Below are 20,381 nucleotides of genomic sequence, written 5' to 3'. Positions count from 1 at the left end.
ATTTTTGTTGCTGTAAAACAACGACACTCTGTTTCTCTTTTAAGACTGTTGAAAAACGACTTCCTTAGCTTGTCTGTTCTTCGTGTTCTTGAAGGTCTTCAATGGCGGCAGCAGCAACAACAATATCTCTCTGTAACTCGATTCTCTCGTCTCTCCTGACCTCTAAACTCTCTCCAAGCTTGCTAGCCTTTCTAAGACTCGAAAACCACCTGTTTATAACTCAACAGAGTCCCTTAAATTCGATCAAATCTCTGATTTCTCTTATCTGCCAGTTGGAACGATAATCCGTTCTGTTTTGCTTTTTCACGCTCTGTTAGCTATTAAATAGGTACCAAACTTTTCTTAAGACGTGAAAACAAGACTAAATACATGAATTTCCAGTGTCAAACTCTCCCAAATATCTCTCACAAATCTTTGAAACTTGAAAAACAGCGTACGTGACCTGTTTGGGTTCTGTTTTGTTTCTCCGGCTATTCCAGCCCAATTGGCTGGGTCCAAACACATGTACATGGTCTTTTATCCTCTATAAAGTCCAGCCCAGTTGATTCCCACGATAAAAACAGCCCAATGATTCGAACTCTTCGCTGTTCTTCACTGCAACAACATTTCCCGCCAATTTTTCTTTTAAACCGTGAAGAAGGTGTCCCCCTTATCGAATCCTGATGTCCCCTTAGTACATGCCCTGAAATGGGTGCCCCTTATCCAACTTAGGGGTTCCTTTAGCAATTCTTCTGGGATGTTTTCCGCACTTTTTCGGGGTTCCTCCGGGGTATTTCTGGATGTCTCCAACATACTTCTGGGGTGCTTCTGGTAGTTATCAACGGAGGTCCAAATGCCGCATTTTTAGCCAATTTCGCCACAAAGCCTTATTCTTCCAAAAACACCTACAAATAAATAAAGTAACCAAATAAGTATGATATCGAGCACTAATAATATATACAAATGAGCTATATTAGACACATAAATGCGTCTATCAGGCACCCGAGGAAGGAGCAGTACTATGAGACTCGAAGAAGGAGTAGTGCGACATGCCTCGAAAGAGAGTAACGGGTAGCCAGTCCGAGCGATGAAGAGGTGAACTATACCGTCATAGAACCATGAACATCTTATCATACCTTTAGAAGTTCACTTTGCCTATAAATACCAGTCAATGTAAAAGGAAATTAACATGTAATCTTGAATATTTCTACTCCAAAGAGAGCCGGAAAGAGAAATAGATAAAGAAATAATTAGAAGTTTGAGAGATATTTGTAATTTATTTAAGGGTAAGACCCTTATAAATAAGATTTAGGTTTCTTCACCGTGGATGTAGATATACAAATCCGAACCACGTTATATTGTTGTATTCTTATTTACTTTCATGTTCTTTACTTCTTGTATTTACTTTGAATCTTGAATGATTATGCTTTATTAGTCGTTAGATCTTCATGGGTGTGGTTAGCAAGAATTATGCAACCACAATATCCCTTTGTTTAATTGTAAGAAGATACAAATAATATTGTCATATAAGTGTGAGGATGATAATGAATCATGTTTCCGTTCCAAAATCCAGGGGTGGAATAGGTATCAAGAAGTTGAGATTGATGAATAAGGCATAACATGCTAAATGAGTTTGGCGTTATGGGTCTGAAAAGCTTGCACTGTGGAGAAGGATAATAAATCAAAAATTTGGAGGTGCGCATGGAACATTATTTCCTCGACCAATACTTTGGTTTGCCGCAGCTTATGGAAAGGAATTTTAGAAGCTGTGAACTTTATAAAATCTGGAACCATTCTGACTATAGGTAATGTGGATAGTATTCATTTTTGGATTGATGAGTGGACTGATTAAACGTCACTGAAACTTGTATTCCGTGAATTGTTTCGTTTGTCTAGGAGAAAAGATGCCATGGTTAGTGAAATGGAGGGTGTTTGGGATTTTCACTTCTGGACATTTGAATGGACAAGATTTGCAGGAGGTGGAAAATCTTCTTCAACTTATTGGTGAACCATCGGTTTCAGAAAATGAGGATACAAGGAAATGGAGATGTGGTGACAAATTTTCGGTGGCTAATGGGTATTCGACTCTTGAGATGGACGAACTTTTAATCTTTTCTGACAAGCATCTCTAGAACTCAAAAGTACCGATGAAAATATCCTTTTTAGTTTGGACCCTTTGCTACAATGGAGCTCCAACTCTTGACAAGTTGCATGCTGCTGGTTTGATCCAAGATCCCAAGTGCCTATTTTGTGGTCTGATGTAAAAGTCGAATGAGCATTTGTTCATGCATTGCATATTTGTCTTTGACTCATGGACATACCTTTTAAATAGTTTTGATATCAATTGGTTATTTCGGGTAATGTCGGGGCTAACCTTTGGGAATGGGGTGATTAGAAGTCAAAAAATTCCAAGAACATGATTAAGAAGATATGAAGTTTATTCCCATTTTCTATCTGGTGGTGCATTTGGAATGAACATAATCCAAGACTATACAACAATCTAGAAAAGGATTTGAATTAATTGATTGCAGATGTCAGATGTTTGTTGTTTAACTGGGGTTAATCTCCCATATGTTTTCAATTTTTACTCTGTCTAATTTGCTTTGAGATTGGGATGTTGAAGAACGCATATCCATGTAACTGTTTTTGTGTCACTTTTTCAGGGACTCCAAACTTTTTAATGCGACCTTGCTCTTTTACTGTTGGAAAAAAAAGAATCATGTTTTAGAATCAAGTTTATTATATGGGCGGCATGGTTTATTAGAGGGGCGGCATTGTGATAGTAATGTCCCTTTAGTTGGTTAGGGGATGTCCTAAAGGGGATATAAATTGACTAGATTACCCTTTTCACCTTAAATCAACCAAAATTAAATCAATTTTTTTAAAACCTAATGAATCAGAAAAATCAAATCAGTTTTTTTTCATCTTCTGCTTCATCTTCTCTTCTCCTCCATCAACCGTAACCTCCATTAAAACTGAAAAATTTCATCGTCTTCGATTAATCGGCGATTTGAAAAATGTTTGGAAAAACCCAGTTAGGATTTAGTTTATCGTGTTGGATTTAAGTTAATTTTGTATCAAAAAATAGGGTTTTGTATGAAAATTGAAATTGAAAATTCTGGTTGCATGTGAGTTACGGTTGGTAATAACTCAAATACGAACCGTAACTTTAGATTGGGTTGATGTTACGGTTGATTTTAACTCAAATACCAACCGTAAGTTCTTAGTTTTGAGAAATATGTTCAGTTACGGTTTGTATTTGCATCATATTTATCAACCGTAATTGAGTTACGGTTTGTTACTCAAACAACCATTCCAACCGTAAATAATCATGTGTCTTAAGAATTTATCAAATAATGATTTACGGTTCAAAAGTTAAGTTGAAACACTAACCGTAGGGTAGTTACGGTTGGTCTCAATTCATTAGTTACCAACCGTAATTTAGTTACGGTTGTTGTCCAAATTTAATTACCAACCGTGACTGGTTTTGTGATTGGATCTTCCCCAAATTTAACCAGTTACGGTTGGTATTCGATAACTTACGAACCGTAACTAAGAGTTACGGTTGGTCACGATCAAAATTGCAACCGTAAGTTCTTCTGAAAATTTAAAAGTTTTGATTTTGTTACGCACTTTAGATAATTTTGAGCGAGAAAAAGCTAATGGGAACTAATTTAGAAGTATACCGGGTCACTGGAATCACTCATTTTGCTTGAGTGAATCAAAATCTAGGGTTTCACAAATATCACAAAAGTTTTTCTTTTTCTTTTTCTTCTCCTGTGAACTTTTTTTTTTTTAACTCTAAAAATCTGATTTTGTTTTGATTTTGAGTTAATATAAGTGAAATTAATCATTAACACTAAACTTCATTATCATCACTAAACTAGGTTATAAATAATGAGGATTAATTTGACATTTCCAATTTTTCTTTTAATAAGGGATACCTTGAATAATCATATAATGATCCTTTTTATCGTATTAAAATGCCGTCCTCTAATAAACCATGCCGCCCCTATAATTAGCTTGTTTAGAATCGACGACCTCTTGTGGCGCGATGTACACAGCCTGGTTTCGTCGGCTATTTTGATCGGCCTTATGAGTAGGAACAGGCCTGACTTGACAAAGTAAACGGCTGGGGCAGCTTAGCCTAGCCCGTTGTACACCCTACGCAAGAGTGATGGCACACCCTATACAAGAGTGATGCGGTTTTGGGGAATTTGGGTTTCACGGTTTGTTTTAGGAATTTTTTAGGGTTTACCAGAGAGCCGTGTTCACCATCAACAAGAGCTATTCAACATTCGAAGTAACAAATTTTCATTTCAAAATGTATCCAGTAACAAAAAAAAAGAAGAAACAAAGGCAAGATTTCTATTAACCAGACTGCTTCATCATCACCACCACCACCATCATCTTCATCATCAATAGTTGGTAGCAGCGTTGATTTATTACCACAGATTCTATTACAGTTTCCATTAAAATCTCTGGTTACATCCAAACTTGTATCCAAACAATGGTGTTCACTCATTTCTAATCCAGATTTCCTTCACAAACATTTCCTTCAAAATCCGTCTCGGTTATCAGTCTCGGGCTTATACTGGATCAATAACTATTTGGTTCGGAGACAATCCGTATACGGTTACATCAATCTTGATCGTGGAGATGCGAATGGTAATTGTTATGTCCCATTTGAAACCCTAAGTTTTGCTAAAATTGATTTTTCTATTAATATTGTTCAATCTTGTAATGGTCTGTTTCTTTGTAGTAGTTGCTCATTTGATAATGATAAATGTATTTATTACATTCTCAATCCGTTCACCAAGCAATACAGTGTCTTGCCTTGGTCGAAATTGAGAAAAAGTGGGTTCAATTTCACCAACAATGTCGGTTTAGTTTATGATCCGCTGCGGTCACCATATTACAAAGTCATATGTATGTGGAATAACTGTGGAAGTCGTGCGAAGAAACGGATAGAAATTTACTCTTCCGAAACTTCGTCTTGGAAGCGCTGTGGAGATGAGTATATGGTACCTTGTACATTGGGAACTCGTATGCCTGGTGTTTTCTGGAATTGTTCACTGCATTGGATTGATCACGTTGCATCTCTGATATATTTTGATATTGATAGGGAAGTGATTCGGGAAGTGTCTGGACCGTACCAGGATATTCGACGCTATTTTGCAGACCACACAATTAACAGTTTCGGTGAGTTTGGGGGACATTTATTTTGTATTGAGGTTTCTAATGAGGAGCGCTCGCACTTTAAAGTATTGGAAATGGACACTGCTTATACTGGTTGGAATGTGAAATATAGAGTGGACTTGGAAGGACTTAGAGATTTGTATCCGAGATTGAGTTTTGATTGCGGTTACAATTTGATATCTTTCGAAGAAGAAAAAGAAGATTCACCCAAATTGGTACTACTGATACATGAGAGTGAAGTAGTTATCTCATATGATCTTGGAAGTATGAGCTCTGTCAAAATTGGTAAAGTAGCATCACGGCCTTACAGAAATAAGGGTGTACCATATCAAAGAGACTTCAGTTTTCATAAGTATATCGAGTCACTTGCTTGTGTTTGATTATTTATCTTCAATTGCAAATTGCTCCTACTGCTGCAAATTGAAGGGTAGCTTTTGTTACTACATTGTTCCATAGGTTGATGGGGACCAGATCTTTCAATGGAGATGTTGCAAAGAGAATACATGAATGGAGGCAATTCAGATTTCAGGCAAGAAAAAAACCAAGGTGTGTGCAGGTTCAGTAGTTGCATCTTTTCTATATTATTTTGATATGCAATCCTGTAAGAGATTTTACTTATTTTTTTTGGTGAAAAGGTTGTAAATGTGAATCTGGTATGTTTAAGTAATGCCTAGAGCTGAATTATTAGCTAATTTCGTCGTTAGATGAATTGATCTCTCATTCAAAGAGGGAGATTCTCATGAAGGTGGGCTCATTCCGATCAATTGCTTGTAGTTATGTCTGTTTTTCTGCTGTTGTATCTTTATTTTGGTGCATGAATAGAAATGTATATATTACTAGTATGTAGAGATGGAACTCGAAACTGCACTTAAAAACACCCTCTGTTGCATAGTTGGGCCTGACAGAACAAAAAGATTTGAAATCAATGGTGCAACTTCATTACTTATGATATGGATATATAATGGTTATGGATGCTTTAGCTTCTTTTGTGAAGTGTCTGCAACCTTTTTCCTGTTCTATGTGTAAAGCAGAAGGTAAAGCTATGGGTATTATGTATCTCTTGTCAAAAGTTCTGTTAAAGTCCACTGCGTTAGTGTCTCCTTCAATCTGTATAGCCAAGTTCTATCACCCATTTTTTTTTTTGCAGATTCAGATGAGTTCACCTTGCTAGGAATCATCTTCAGAAACCTGCATAAGCCATGATCTTTTCCTATAACAAGGCCTAAGCCTGCTTTTATAGTGAGTCAAAAGCTGCATTCATAAACTGTAGTTTAAGTCTGCATAGTATTTGAGGCTTCCACATGCTAGTGGTGTCAGCTTTGGCCGTTAGTGCCCTGTGGTCCAGTTGTATGTTTATGGCGGAACACTGGAGACATTATTTTGGCTAGGTTCAATTTGGCGGAGTTTAGTACTCTTTAGACATGTATCAATTACTGCACAAGTGACAAGTGTCAGCTCAAGATCCTGTAGGATCTCTCACACTAGTGTGTTCTTAATGAGGCAAGGAGTAGAAACCAATTATCTAATCAGGATCTAAACTTTTCCGATTCTTTAATTTATGATGCATCTTATTGTAAAAACAATAAATTCTGGAACAGGGGATTAGTGGTTATTGTGGATTTTATATTGACCAGTGTAAAATGCAACAGCCTAGCTGATGCAGAAAGTTTGGTTAGAAACCAGGCATTTTTCATGGGTTCCTGGAGAATGGTTAATGTGTTCTTTTCAGGAGATAAATAACAAAGAAGTGAACCAGTATGGAAGGCAGGCAGACAGCGTAGGGTATTTGTAGAACTAAACTAGTGTTTGGAGGTCTCAGTACAGCTCGTAGTAGTCAAGTTATGTCAACTTATGTCAAGTCATAGTATAACCTGATGAGAAACCCCTCTTTTGTCGACAGGGGTACACCTGTGAATGCTAACTGAACTTTGGAAATTATTGTCGCTGCTAGTTTTACAGATCGTTTGCGGCATTTCGGTATGACCTGGTTTGCTTGTCTTTGATCGCATTTTGCTGATACTCCTGCAAGTTCAAGGATAGCTTTTGTTGATTCCAGGCATCATGGTGTATGTTGTCTCATAGGCAGGCAAGAGCAGATCTTTTCATAGAGAAATTGCATCAATGGAATAATTCAGATTCCAAGCAAGACAAGAAATTAGGTATGTGCAGCTTTTCTGCATGATATTTGTATGCAATCGTGCAAGAGATTTTGGGTGAGGAAGCTGTTAATTTGAATCTGGCAGGCGGAGAGCTAAAATATTACTTCGGAAAAGGCCTGAACTTGGGCAACTGTAACAAATGAACACTAGTTTGTAATTATCAAAACTAACATGTAGATAAGAGAACTTTGCAACTAATTAAGGTTTGTGAATGAATTTTTGCTGAAGTTACTCTTTGAAGTTTTCACGCACTTATGGACTCGGTCATGGTTGGGGTCATAAAACACACATGCCGTGTTAAGGGTATTTTGGGTAATTTAAAAAAAACCAGCTAATTCACAAAACACCTGTGATGTGCCCACTGCCAGTCACAGTTAACAAGAGAAGAAAAGGAAGGAAAATGTCAAGCTTCTTCTTGCCAGATTTGATGTCAGATTTGGGCGTCAGGGAAGGGAAACTTTGCCTACTTCGTAAGAATCACATGGAGGAGGATCCTGATACATGTACGCATCAAAATGACCACATTGATGTGTGGACAATCCAATGAAGTAGGCTTTTGGTAACACGATAGAAGATGAGAACACTGTCTCTCATGTAGTCGTGTTATGTTGTTTGGATGTTGCCGAGGCGCTTTGCTAGGAGCAGTTGTTCCCCCTGGAGCTATTTGCTATTCTTTTTTATTGTACTTGAGTTCTTTCAACCTCGATTCATATTGTTTAAATCGAGTGCTGGTGATGATCACGAGGGTCAAGGTCGACATGAGGTGAACTTACTCTTTTAAGCTGAGTTGTTCTCTACTAAGTAACACTCTCAGCTTGTTAGATATTGTACTCATGATGTTCTTCTTTTGAAATTTTATTGTGTTAAAGGCAACCTCAACCTTAACGTGGATGAACTAATAGCACCCACAAGTATATAGCAAGCCAAACTCATTTTTTGTACTTCATTTTTAAGGTTAAGGTTGTACGGCTCATGAAGTAGCCATTTCCTATTTCAGCTGTATGCATTCATGGTTGAAATCACAAAGCTGATCAACTTTTACTCTTTAGCTCCAGCCAACTAACATATGTGACTCATCATGTGCCATGTTGAGTTTGGTCTGTTCACTGTAGGTAACTTGAAAAGAACCAAGGTATGCATGCGCAGGTTCTGCAGTTTCATCTTTTCTTTGTTATTTACATATGCTATCCTGTGAGAGATTTTATTTGGCTTTTTGTGGAAAGGTTGTAAACATAAATCTGATGTGTCAGATATTGTACTTCAAACTTCATATGTTCTTCTCCTGAAATTTAATTGTGAATCAAGGCAATGAACTTCATTTTTAAGGTTCTATACTACAGGACGTAGCTGTTTCAGGTGTATGTATTCCTGGTTGAAATCACAAAATTAATCACCCAGTTAACATAAGTAACTCATAATGTGCTATGTGGAGTTTGGTCAGTTCACTTTGGGTAGTATTGTCAGTTCACTTTTTCACCACAGACAAGTGTATCGATCAACTTATTATATATATAGACAGAAATTCATGCAGCCTTTTCACCAATAAGCTTAGATTGGGAGGTTTTTTTAAAGAATGTAGATGCAATCTTACGTTTTTTTCCTTGTTCTTTTTAGAATTGATTCAAATTTACCCTTTTTGAGCTTGAATACAAATTCTAGGTGAATGAACTGAGTGGGAATGGAATTGGAGCAAAGGTTACTGCAGCGCAGTATGCTTCTGATGTCATTTCCCTAAACTCTATCATGCAGGATATTTACGAAGGTACACCACTGGTAAATGCACCAGGTGGAGACCAGATCTTTTAATGGAGATGTTGCAAAAAGAACTGCATTAATGAGGGGAATTCAGATTTCAGGCAAGACATTTGCAGGTTCAGTAATTGCATCTTTTTTGTATTATTTTAAATCCTGTAAGAAATTTGTTGTAAACATGAATCTGGTATGTTACAGGACTTGTTATGTGCTTCTTTTGAAATTTGATTGTTGATTGTGAATTGAGGCAGTGAACCTCATTTTTAAGGTTCTATATGTTACAGGACTTGGCTATTTCAGCTGTATGTATTCCTTCCTGGTTTTACCCGAATCCAGCCCAGTTAACACACGTAACTCATAATGTGCCATGTTGAGATTGACCTGTTCACTTTGGGCAGTACCCCGCAACTCTTCCAACCTCAGAAACACCACAACTACGGAATCCAATCTTCAATTTTCGATAAATCTGTTTTAGATTTCCAAGTTGTACCGTTGTTTGTGGTTCAAAACTTCAAATACTTGAACCAAAAGAACTATGCAAGTCCTTTATTAGAACTCTAAGGTGAGTGGGCGCGTCTTTGGAACCGGCATACCAAGCGGTCCAAGCCGGATAGTAGGGTTATTTTGGGCAACCAAAAAATAGATAACTCATAAATGACCTAGAATTTAGCCATTCTCATTTCTCACTTCTCAGTCAGTCTCACTCAGAAGTAGGCCTGTCAATATCTGTCCGATATCCGGAATCCGTTTCCGATTATTTGAGATCCTATAAGATTTTATCCGTTTTATCGAATATCGGATACCGGATATAATATGTTATCGGATATTTCTTCCTTAACATATCGGAATCGGATTAGGCTATATCCGTTTGTTTAGATATCCGATATGTTAAGGACGTACTTGTAATTTTTCCATATCCTTATTTGACTAGTCGAGGACTCGAGAAGTCATTTCGTTTTTTCATTTTTTTTTTCTCTTCTCAGTTTCTCACCGTTTGTTCTCAGTCGCCTCTCGAGTTTCCATTCTTTCTCTGCCTCTCTAGATCAATCACTCACTCACTCAGTTGTTTATCAATCACTCACCCGCTCAATCAGGTACTGATTCTCTTCTATTTTCTTTGTTCAATTTTTGTGTTCGATTCATCGATTGACATTAAAATAGGGTTTCTGTCTTGCAATCAAAAATTAGGGTTTGATATGACTTACATGTATGGATGAAATTAGAGAAAGATTTGAGATGGGTTTAACTTAAATAAGAATATGAGGCATTGAGGTTGAAGAATAACTCAATATTGATAGTTATTAGTTTAGGGTTTGATTGAATTGATCTATTTTTGAGATGGGTTTACACTTGCAGTTTCTGTTTTACTTTCTTTATGTGAAGAATCTGATTTCTATCTTTTTGGTGTTAAACAGAAGTTAATTTTGACAACAAAGACAAGAAAAAGGCCCTGAAGAAGGTTTCTACTCTATCAGGTATCATAATCATTCTCTTGGAATTATGTTTCTGATTCTCTGATAATGCATCTTAATTTACATCCTTGTTTACTATATTTAGTTGAATTTCAGTAATGATGTGTAACAACCTAATCCTGAATATGATATCATCAATTTTAATATAGGCGATTGCACATTTGCACTGTTGATAGTTATGAATGCTTTTTAGTATTTACTGTTGATAGTTATGAATGCTTTTTTTCATTTCTTTGGTAACTTACTCTGTGTTTAATTTTAATATAGGCGATTGCGAAAATGTTTAAAAAACCAGCCAAGGGCAAGAAAGTTGCAACCTCAAAGTCAACCCCTTTGCTTCAATCTCAATCAAATGCTGTCGTTTCTAGGGATGGTTCACAATCACAAAGTGTTCAAGCTTCAGCAAGGCTCAACACCGGGTACTAGTGACACTAGGAGATTATCAGAACCAGGAGAGAACCCTTCTGATGATAACATCGCAGGCTCTAAAACAGATGATGAAGATGGAGAAGCTGGTGAGGATCCACTTATAACTGCGCTGAAGAAAAAGCTTAGATCAACAAGGTCACTAGTGTCGGATGAATTTGAAAGGGATTGTAAAGTAAGATACAACAAAAAAACACATGTGAGGGAAGCTTTTGTACTAGGTACATGCCATCATTGCAAGAAGGTAGTTGATGATGATAGTGTCAGTGGTACTACAAGATTGCAGAATCATCTAAAGATTTTCCATAAGAGACCACAGAACAAGGCTACACAACAAAAGATTTCTACTTCACTGAAAACAGCAGGTAACAAAGCTTTAAAATTAGCTAATTGGCAGTATGATCCTGCAGTTTCTATGGAATACATGATTAAAATGATTGATAAGCATGATTACCCTCTGAACATGGCTCAACATTTTTACTTTAGAATGTTTTGCAAGTCTTTGAACCCTGCTGCTAAGATCATGTCTAGAAACACAACCAGAAGTGATTTGATGAAGTTTCTTCATGAACAGAAACAAAAATTGCAAGTAGTATTGACTAATTTGACCTCTAGATGTAGTCTTACAACTGATATATGGATTGCTAAGCATACTAAAGATGGGTATTGTTGTGTAACATGCCACTACATAGATGATGAATGGAACTTGATGAAGAAAACATTAACTTATATGGTAGTGCCATCACCACACACAGGAGATGTTCTCACAGAATGTATCAAAACTTGCACCCTTGAATGGAACATAGATAGAAAATTCCTTTATTTAACTGCTGATAATGCTGCTGCCAATGGTGTTATGATGAGAAATTTGATTAGGTGGCTAAAGGGTAAGGATTATCTAGTTCTTGATGGGGAATTGTTTCACATGAGGTGTGCCAACCACATTCTTCATTTGGTTGTCCTGGATGGTATGAAAGTTGATGCTGAGTTTGTGCAATCAATTAAAGATTGTGTTAAGTATGTTAAATCCTCACAAGCTAGGAAAGAGAGGTTTGAAATGACACTGTCACAATGTAGGTTGTCTGGAAAGGCAGTTAGTCTAGACGTGGACACTCGATGGAACTCAGTTTTTCTTATGCTTAAGAATGCTATTGAGTTGAAAAAAGGGTTTGAAAGATCAACTCTTCTTAATCCAGAATTCTGCTGTATACAAACGATGGGAAAACAGTGGTTATGAGTATATCAGATAAATGGGGTTGAATATGAGGGAAAAGTTCGACGCATATTGGCTTGAAAGTAATTTGGTTATGGGCATATGATTTGTGTTAGATCCTATATACAAGGAAAGATGGGTAGAGTTTCGTTATAAGAAGTTGTATGGAACTGGCTACGTAGTGCATTATAACAAATTCAAAAAAACATTGACAGCTCTTTTCAATGCGTATGATTCACAAAACTCAAATGCAGATGAACACTATTTTGGCGCCCGCAGCTCTGTCTCTAGCTCAAGTATGATGGATTCAGACAATCCATATGAAGTACGTGATCCTGAATATGCTGAGTTTATGATGGAGAACATTGAATTTGAGGTGCAGAAATATGAGTGGTTAGCAAAGGCTCACCAAAAGATGAGTATTTTTTTTGAAATCTTGAGTTGGTGGAAGCTAAATTCTTAGTACCCAACTCTTGCAAAGATGGCAAGAGATGTCTTGGCTATCCCAGTCACCAGTGTGGCATCCGAATCAATGTTCAGTGCAGATGGTAGAGTGCTTACAACACACAGAGCTTAATTAGATCCAGAGCTTGTTGAAGCATTGTTGTGCTTAAGCGATTGGTTGCCAGATTTCATTTGTGAAGGTAACTTTTTTTCTTCTTTTTTTTTTCGTTAAACTCAGTGCATAGTTTCATCTGTTATTTTCTTCTTAGTTCCTATTATTACTATTTATGTGGTTGTGTATCTTATCTGAATGTTGACTATAATGCAGATATGGAAAATTTGGAAATCGAAGACGAATGAAGTCAAGAGAGTCAGAGGATGGAGAGGAGAGTGACAGATACTTATCATACTTCGTGTTTCGAACTTTCTTACTTTCTATAGCATTTGCTTGTGTTTCTTTTCATGTATGTGTGTGTAAGAGACTTACTTAGAGACATAACTACTTAAGAGTAATGTTTTAAGACTGTTTTTGAAGACAATTTGGATGGTATGTATGAGAAATAGAACTTAGTTACTTAAATTTCACCTCTGCATATGTTTTACAGACTATAGTTTTTTTGTTTGTCAGAATCGGATATTATCGGATAAATATCCGAAATCCGATAGCTTAACCTATCTGAATCGATATCTGATTTTGATATCCTATAGGATATATCGGATATCGAATATTTGGTAGTGCTTAACCTGTCGGATATCGGATTGCTAAATATCCGACGGATATTCTTCCATTGACAGGCCTACTCGGAAGGAGAAATCTATTTCAAGATTCAGGAAGAAGAATGTCGACCGTGTTACCGGAGGATATCATAGAGGAGAACATACTCACAAGGTTACCGGTCAAATCAATTTCAAGACAGGTGTGTTTCCAAAAGTTGGTATCATCTATTTCGAAACCCTAATTTTATCAAAAATCATCTCAACCATGCTAATCTCATGAACTGATTCAACATCTTGGTTACAAACGAAGGGAATGAATTTGGTGATATAGATACAGAACCTAATCTCTTTTCTATAGATAATAGTGTTCTATCATCAACATCATCACCATTTTTAGGTCATGCTCTTGAGATTGATTATCCACTTATGTGCCGAGAACATGTGCCTCAAATTCTAGGCTCTTCTAATGGATTGGTTTGCATCAAACCAGTTCTTGAAGATATTTGCATTTGGAACCCGGCTACACGAGAATATAAACATATACCAGAACCACCTTCAGCTGACTCAGATGATTGTCATCTTTTTGCCTATGGGTTTGGTTTTGATTGCAGGAATAATGATTTTAAGGTATTAAGAATTGAGAGTTCTCTTACTAATGAAGAAGATGTGGAAGCTAGTGTTTACTCATTAGGTTCAAATTCATGGAAGACTCTTGGTGTCATTCCTTATGATTTCCCTCTTGGTGTAAATAAGGGGTTTCTACTTAATGGTATTCTTCATTGGACTGCTACTGGAATCTTATCTAATGTTCTTGTTTGTTTTAATATTTCTGATGAGACGTTGGGTGATGTGGCGTTACCTTACAACAGTTCAGATGAGTTCGAGGCCCCTTCCATTTTAAATTTGGGCGTTTGGGAAGGGAAGCTTTGCATACTTCGTACGATTCACATGGAGAATCCTGCTGTATGTACGCATCAAAATGATCACGTCGATGTGTGGACGATGATGGATAACAAGTGGAGTAAGCTTTTAAAGATTACTGCAGATATGACAGACATGTACTATGCAAGGCCAATTCAAACTGTACAAAATGGTGAGATCCATATTGAAGGCGGACAAAGGGAGGAAGAAGAGGGCATTGGATTGATTTCGTATGACCCTAAGCTTGAAAGAGTCAGAGTTCTGAAGATACATGGTTTCCCAGACGAGTCTGATGTGGATACTTATATTGAGACGTTAATACCACTGAACTCCGGTACTTATGTTAATAAAACAAGAAAGAAAAGAAAAACAAAGAAGTATAGCAAGAAAGAAAAGAAACAGACACGGACGACTGATGGGGATCTGGATTTATGAACCAAGAAAGTGAGGCATTAGATGAGAGGGGAGGAAGACATGGTAGAAAGGGATGGTGTCGAATTAAACTGGAAGCATAAATGGTTCATCATGGAGATGATTTGTTATATGTAGCCACGGATTATCCCAGAATTAAACTGAATTCAGGCGCATGGCGGTGATATAAGTTATAACGACATTTTGGGTAATTCCAAACAACGTAATTTCTATCGTTCTATGCACTTTGCTTTTTAGTATTTGTTATTTTCTTATGCGACTGAATGTAGAAATCAAGCATCCTTTTTATATATTATTTCATCAACTTGAGTTAGGTCTGCTTTTTTTAAGTGTTCTTTTGTATTGGTGCTTCAAACTTTCAAATTGAATGAATGTGCAAATCCAAGCATCGCATATTTTTTCTTTCTGCAACTCGAGTAAGGTCCTCTCTCATTAAGCAATTATATGTTGGTTGTGTTTAGCTCGTGTCTCATAAAGGAATCAGTCAAATAAAAGCTTTTCTTATTGTGGCTTAAACTGTTTTGTGAGCAGCTAGTAGTTTCATAAGGTCCGCTGATCACTTCAAGTTAGGCGCCTTCGTTCAACTTTAGTTAAAAGTAGCCTTGCAGTCATAACCTGTAATGAGTCATATGTTAATTCATAACACTAGTGATACTGAAAAAGGTTTGGTTATTATGCCATTCTTCATTGTCAACTCCATCTGTAGTTTCAAGCACTAAACAAGCTATCACAGTTGGAGTGGGGGAAGTACTACTTACTGGTATTCACGCTGCATGTTTAACAGTGGATAGAAGAATACTTTGGGAAGAATTAATGAGAATTAGTGAAATGAACTTTTCATGGATGGTAATTGTTGATTTTAATACCTTTTTAAGTTGTGATAAGAAGAAAGGTGGTAGAAGCCCAGTTTCAATGTCAGACTTTAATAAATGTTTGGACTATTGTGGTCTCTTACAAACTCCAAAATTAGGAATTCAATTTTTTTGGTGCAATAATAGGGTGGGTAAGAAGAGGATTTTATGTGATCTTGATAAGACTTTTTTCAATATTAAGTGGATGGAGAGGTATGCTGATTGGAGATATAAGGTTGGAGTCAGCGGAGTATCAGATCATGGAGCATTGATGGGTGGTACATCTGAAATTCCTAAACCAAGCAATATACCATTTAAGTATCAAAAAGTATGGACTTATTACCCTGAATTTATGCAACTTATACTAAAATCTTGGGAAGAAGAATGTTCTGGAAATCCTGCATTTAGATTTATGAGTAAGCTCAAAAGGTTCAAAGTAATTGTGAAGAAATGGAATTGGGAGGTGTTTGGAGATTTGAGAGTTAAAGTCAAAGAAACTTAAGATGAAGTTCTAAATGCTTCCTTACTCTCAGATGCTCAACCAGAAAATGTGGAACTTCTTAACAAACTAGTTACAGCAAGGGGCAAACATGAGTTGGATGCTCAACAATATAATGAGTTGCTGAGGTCAAAGTCAAGAGTTAAATGGGTGAAAGAAGGTGGTGCAAATACTAGTTTCTTGCATAATTCTATGACAGTCAGAAATGCACATAATAAAATAGTTGAACTTGAAAATGCTAATAGAAATATTGTTGCAGATCAAGAAAACATTTCAGAGTTATTGGTGAATCATTTTAAGAAGAAATTTGAATATCATGCAGTTACAATGGATGAAGGGCTTTTTGATATTATTCCCAAGGTAATAACTGATGAGGAGAATGCTCAGACGGATTAATTACCTTCAACACAAGAGATAAAAGAAGCAGTTTTCTCAATAGATCCAAACAGTTCTCCTGGACCTGATGGTTTTCTAGGAAGTTTCTATAGATACTCATGGGATATAATTTGTTAAGATCTAATTGATGCAATTCAATACTGTTGGAGATATAGGTTCATACCAAAAGGAATGAACTCCAGTTTTCTTTTCTTGTTTCCTAAAGTTCCTGAAGCCAAAAGAACAGAGTAGTTTAGACCAATTGGATTTTCTAACTTCTGCTTTAAAATCATCACAAGAATAATTACAACAAGAATACATGAAGTACTTCACGAGGTAATATCTAGTCAACAAGGTTCCTTTATAAAAGGAAGAAACATTCAAGAGAAGATAGTACTTGCTTCCGAGCTAGTAAATGAGGTAGATACTAAGAGAAGAGGAGGTAATGTGGGTTTGAAGTTGGACATCACACAAGATTTTGATTCAATGAGCTGGGATTTCATCTTTAAAACTCTTAAACATTTTGGTTTCTCTGAAGTGGGTATCATATGGTTGAAAACCATTCAAGAATCTGCATGAATATCAGTTTTAATAAATGGTGGGCCTTTTGGTTTCTTTGATGTAGGGAGAGGTCTCAGACAGGGAGACCCCTTTATCCCATTTTATTTGTGATAGTTGAGGAAGTATTGAGTAGAAATATTACCAGAATGGTTCATGAAGGATTACTAGAAACAGTGGTCAATAGAGGTGGATGTAAGCCTTCTCATCTAATGTTTGCTGATGACATATTCATATTCTGCAATGAGCACAAAATAACATTGGATAATTTAATGGGTTTGCTAACAAGATACCAAGCAGCATCTGGACAGACAGTTAATAGAGCAAAGAGTAAGTGCTTTATTGGTGGAGTCACTGAAGATAGAAAGCAAGTAATAGCTGAGAGATTGCAAATGGAGATTTCTGAATTCCCAGACAAGTACTTGGGAGTAATGATGATTCCTGGAAGAGTTAAATCTATACATGTTTGGGGGATGGTGGAAATGCTACAAAAGCAATTAGCTGGTTGGATTGGAAAACTTCTTGCCTTTTCAGCCAGATTAACTTTAGTGAAGTTTGTATTATGCAGTATACCAATCTATAACATGTCAGTATACATATGGCCCAAAACAGTGATTAAAGAATGTGAAAGGATAATTAGAATTTTTTTATGGACAGGTGATCCATCAGTGAAAAAACTAGTAACTGTCAAGTGGGAGGAAGTGAATGCTCCTCTTGCTGAAGGAGGGCCTGGCATTAGGAGATTGGAGGTGATGAACAAGGTATTACTACTGAAGTTGCTTTGGAAAATTGAGACTGAAGATGATGAGTGGACTAGGTTCATGAGGGCAAAGTATAAAAACAAAAATGGTGACTGGATTACTAGCTACAAAAAATCAACAATATGGCCTGGATTAAAATGGGTGATAAATGAGCTTAAGGAAGGAAGTAGATGACTGGTAAGGAATGGAAGAAATATCTCAGTATGAGAGGATAAATGGGTAAAAGATTATGCACTTATTGATTATCACCAAACAGATCCATTTGCGCAACAACATCAAGACTTAAAAGTTAGTGATTTGATAATAAATGGTGAATGGCATGTACCTGATAAAGTGAAGAAGTTTTTTGAGCTAACTGAACTGCCAGCAATTGGGAATGGAAAAGACAAAAGAATCTGAGCAGCTGATTTAACAGGAAGCTTTTATGTTGCAAATGTTGTACAGCAGATAAGAGTGAAGTATCAAAAGGTCAACTGGGCCAAGTATATATGGGGTCCTTATATCCATTCTTATACTTCATGTAATGTTTGGAAGATACTCAAAGGAGCATGTGTAACTGAAGAAAATGTCAGGAAGAAAGGTTTTGACATTGTATCCAAATGCTACTTATGTGGAAATGGTCAAGATAATATGGATCATATACTGTGGGAGTGTTCTTTCAGTAAAGAAATTTGAAAATGTCTTGGAGGTATGTTTAATCTAAATACTCCCTCAAAATTTGAAGAAGTGATTGCATGTGTTAAAAATCATAGTTCTACAATTATGCAGATATGGTTCATAAGCTCCTTTTCAGTAATGGTGGAATTGTGGATGGCAAGAAACTTGAAGTTATATGACAATATCAACCCAAATGCTGAGAAGTTCAAGGACAAGATTCTTAGTTACATAAAAGAATGTGGAATCAGAATAACTGGAGTCATGAAGAATATTATATATGATCTTAACATTATAGTAATTAAGGGAATAAAAACAAGATGCACATCTGTGAAAGAGGTTTTCTTTAGACTGCCTCAGCTCAACCAAACACTAATATGTTATGATGGTGCTGCCAAAGGAAATCCTGGTGATGCAGGTATTGGTTTTATTGCAAGACAGAGTGATGGAATATGCTTAGGTGCTGGAAGTGGAGGGCTGGAAGTTACAAAAAAATTACATTGCAGAGGTGATGTCACTAATAACAGCAGGTGAATGGGCAGTGGGTAAACATCTAACTGATGTCTGTTTCAGTTTAGACTCTAAAGTTGTTATACTGGCATTTACCAGAGGTAAAGTTCCATGGATTGTCAAGAATAGATGGAAGAAAATAAAGGAGACATTGAGAAGTATTACTTTCAGGTATTCATACAGGGAAGTTAACTTTTTAGCTGATCAGTTAGCAAAATAGGAAACAACTCTTGGAAGAGGAGTAGTAATTCTATATGAGGGCAGGCCTACTTTTTTAGGAATAATGGAGCAGGAGGATGCACATTACTTGAGATTCACTTGAAAAAAGAATAACTCTGTAGTCATTTTACGTGAAATTTTCTTTGTTTATTTTTGTATTCATTAAGTTAGTCTTGGCATGTCAAGACTATCTTGTTTTTTGACTTTGAGTTTTTCTTTAGTAATCAAGAATATAAACCATAGTTTGGAAAACTTAGCCTAGATAAAGAGAAGGTAGGATGCATTCTAGGGAAAGTTAAATCCATGGTTGTGGTTTGCTCTAATTAAAATTAATCATTATGAGTGCTTTATTAATTAGTGTCTCATTAATCTCTCATAATGGATAATTTATTAAATTTTTCATCATTAAATATCCTCTTAATTAATCTAATAAATATGTATTTTTACATTACTAAATAATTTTAATAAAAATGACCATATCAATAGAAATTAGTGGTTAGTAATGGAAGAAGTAGTGGCTGGTAGAAGGGGACAAGCGGTGTTGGTGGAGGCGATAATATCATTGGTGGTGGAAAAAATAATGCTGATGGGTGGTTTTATGATGGTGATGTTGGTGAATAGTCGTGGACATTATTAGTTATGTATATTTACAACACAAGCAACATTGTATCGTGAAATATGTAGTTGGTCATCATAATTGATAAAAAAATCATAATTTTAGGATGATACCATACCATTTAAAAAAATGATCATAGCCGCCGGATCACCTAAACGGTACCCCTGCTACCTTTAACACCCTGTTGTATAAATCATGGTTTTAACCGTTAAAATAAAATTAATTGCAATACAATAGAGTATATAAAAATAAAAAATATGATGGAATAAATTAACTAACGACCTAAGTTTGTTCAATCTTAATTTTACTCATGATGTTTGTGATTTAAAATTAGAAGTACGATAAACGGCTAACAGGAGGTAGCGACGGCTGTGGTGGAGAAATAAATGGTATTATATATGTTTTTGTAGTGGTGGCGATGATTGGTGAGTATCAATAGGCTATGTTAATTTTGTATCGCTAAAAAATGGGTAACATTATAAATTAGAAGTTGTGGTTGATCGTCTTATTGATAAAATAAAATAAACTCGGCTAAAATACATGAAAGATCAAAAAATAAAAATAAACCACAAAATGTCACGTTATATAATTACTACAAACAAACGGGCACAAATAAAAATCAAT

At 36.2% G+C, this 20,381-nt stretch overlaps 2 protein-coding genes across 8 annotated transcripts; both read left to right on the top strand.

Annotated features, from left to right (window-relative positions):
• The first annotated feature begins 4,130 nt into the window (after window positions 1-4,130).
• LOC113278201 (F-box protein At5g07610-like) lies at window positions 4,131-7,535 on the top strand. 7 transcript variants are annotated; one of them, XM_026527123.1, is made up of 4 exons: window positions 4,131-5,003; window positions 5,105-5,530; window positions 5,635-5,724; window positions 7,079-7,535. In XM_026527123.1, the coding sequence occupies exons 1-4, from the start codon at window positions 4,993-4,995 to the stop codon at window positions 7,101-7,103; spliced, it is 552 nt and encodes a 183-aa protein (XP_026382908.1). In that variant the 5' UTR covers window positions 4,131-4,992; the 3' UTR covers window positions 7,104-7,535. The 7 variants fall into 7 exon arrangements, 4 of the variants coding, with proteins under 4 accessions (XP_026382908.1, XP_026382890.1, XP_026382885.1 ...); XM_026527105.1 differs by having other exon boundaries at window positions 4,172-4,647; window positions 4,745-5,530; XR_003325363.1 differs by having other exon boundaries at window positions 4,173-5,530; window positions 7,079-7,155; window positions 7,235-7,535.
• A 9,611-nt stretch (window positions 7,536-17,146) lies between these two features.
• LOC113282432 lies at window positions 17,147-18,157 on the top strand. Its single transcript, XM_026531735.1, has 3 exons — window positions 17,147-17,564; window positions 17,655-17,924; window positions 18,015-18,157. The coding sequence occupies exons 1-3, from the start codon at window positions 17,147-17,149 to the stop codon at window positions 18,155-18,157; spliced, it is 831 nt and encodes a 276-aa protein (XP_026387520.1).
• Window positions 18,158-20,381: the final 2,224 nt, after the last annotated feature.

This window comes from Papaver somniferum, chromosome 1 (genome assembly GCF_003573695.1).
Source record: "Papaver somniferum cultivar HN1 chromosome 1, ASM357369v1, whole genome shotgun sequence".
Taxonomy (NCBI): domain Eukaryota; kingdom Viridiplantae; phylum Streptophyta; class Magnoliopsida; order Ranunculales; family Papaveraceae; genus Papaver; species Papaver somniferum.
This window is presented reverse-complemented; position numbering and strand designations above follow the sequence as displayed.

Bases quoted from the DNA above. Each gene is read 5' to 3' on its own strand.
- LOC113278201 (XM_026527105.1), top strand. From the start codon at position 4,911: ATGTGGAATAACTGTGGAAGTCGTGCGAAGAAACGGATAGAAATTTAC. The intron at 5,531-5,634 runs GTATATCGAGTC...ATTGTTCCATAG, and splicing joins AGAGACTTCAGTTTTCATAA to GTTGATGGGGACCAGATCTT. The intron at 5,725-7,078 runs GTGTGTGCAGGT...TTTTGTCGACAG, and splicing joins CAGGCAAGAAAAAAACCAAG to GGGTACACCTGTGAATGCTA.
- LOC113282432 (XM_026531735.1), top strand. From the start codon at position 17,147: ATGGTTCATGAAGGATTACTAGAAACAGTGGTCAATAGAGGTGGATGT. The intron at 17,565-17,654 runs GTATACCAATCT...TTTTATGGACAG, and splicing joins AGTGAAGTTTGTATTATGCA to GTGATCCATCAGTGAAAAAA. The intron at 17,925-18,014 runs GTAGATGACTGG...ATCACCAAACAG, and splicing joins AAATGAGCTTAAGGAAGGAA to ATCCATTTGCGCAACAACAT.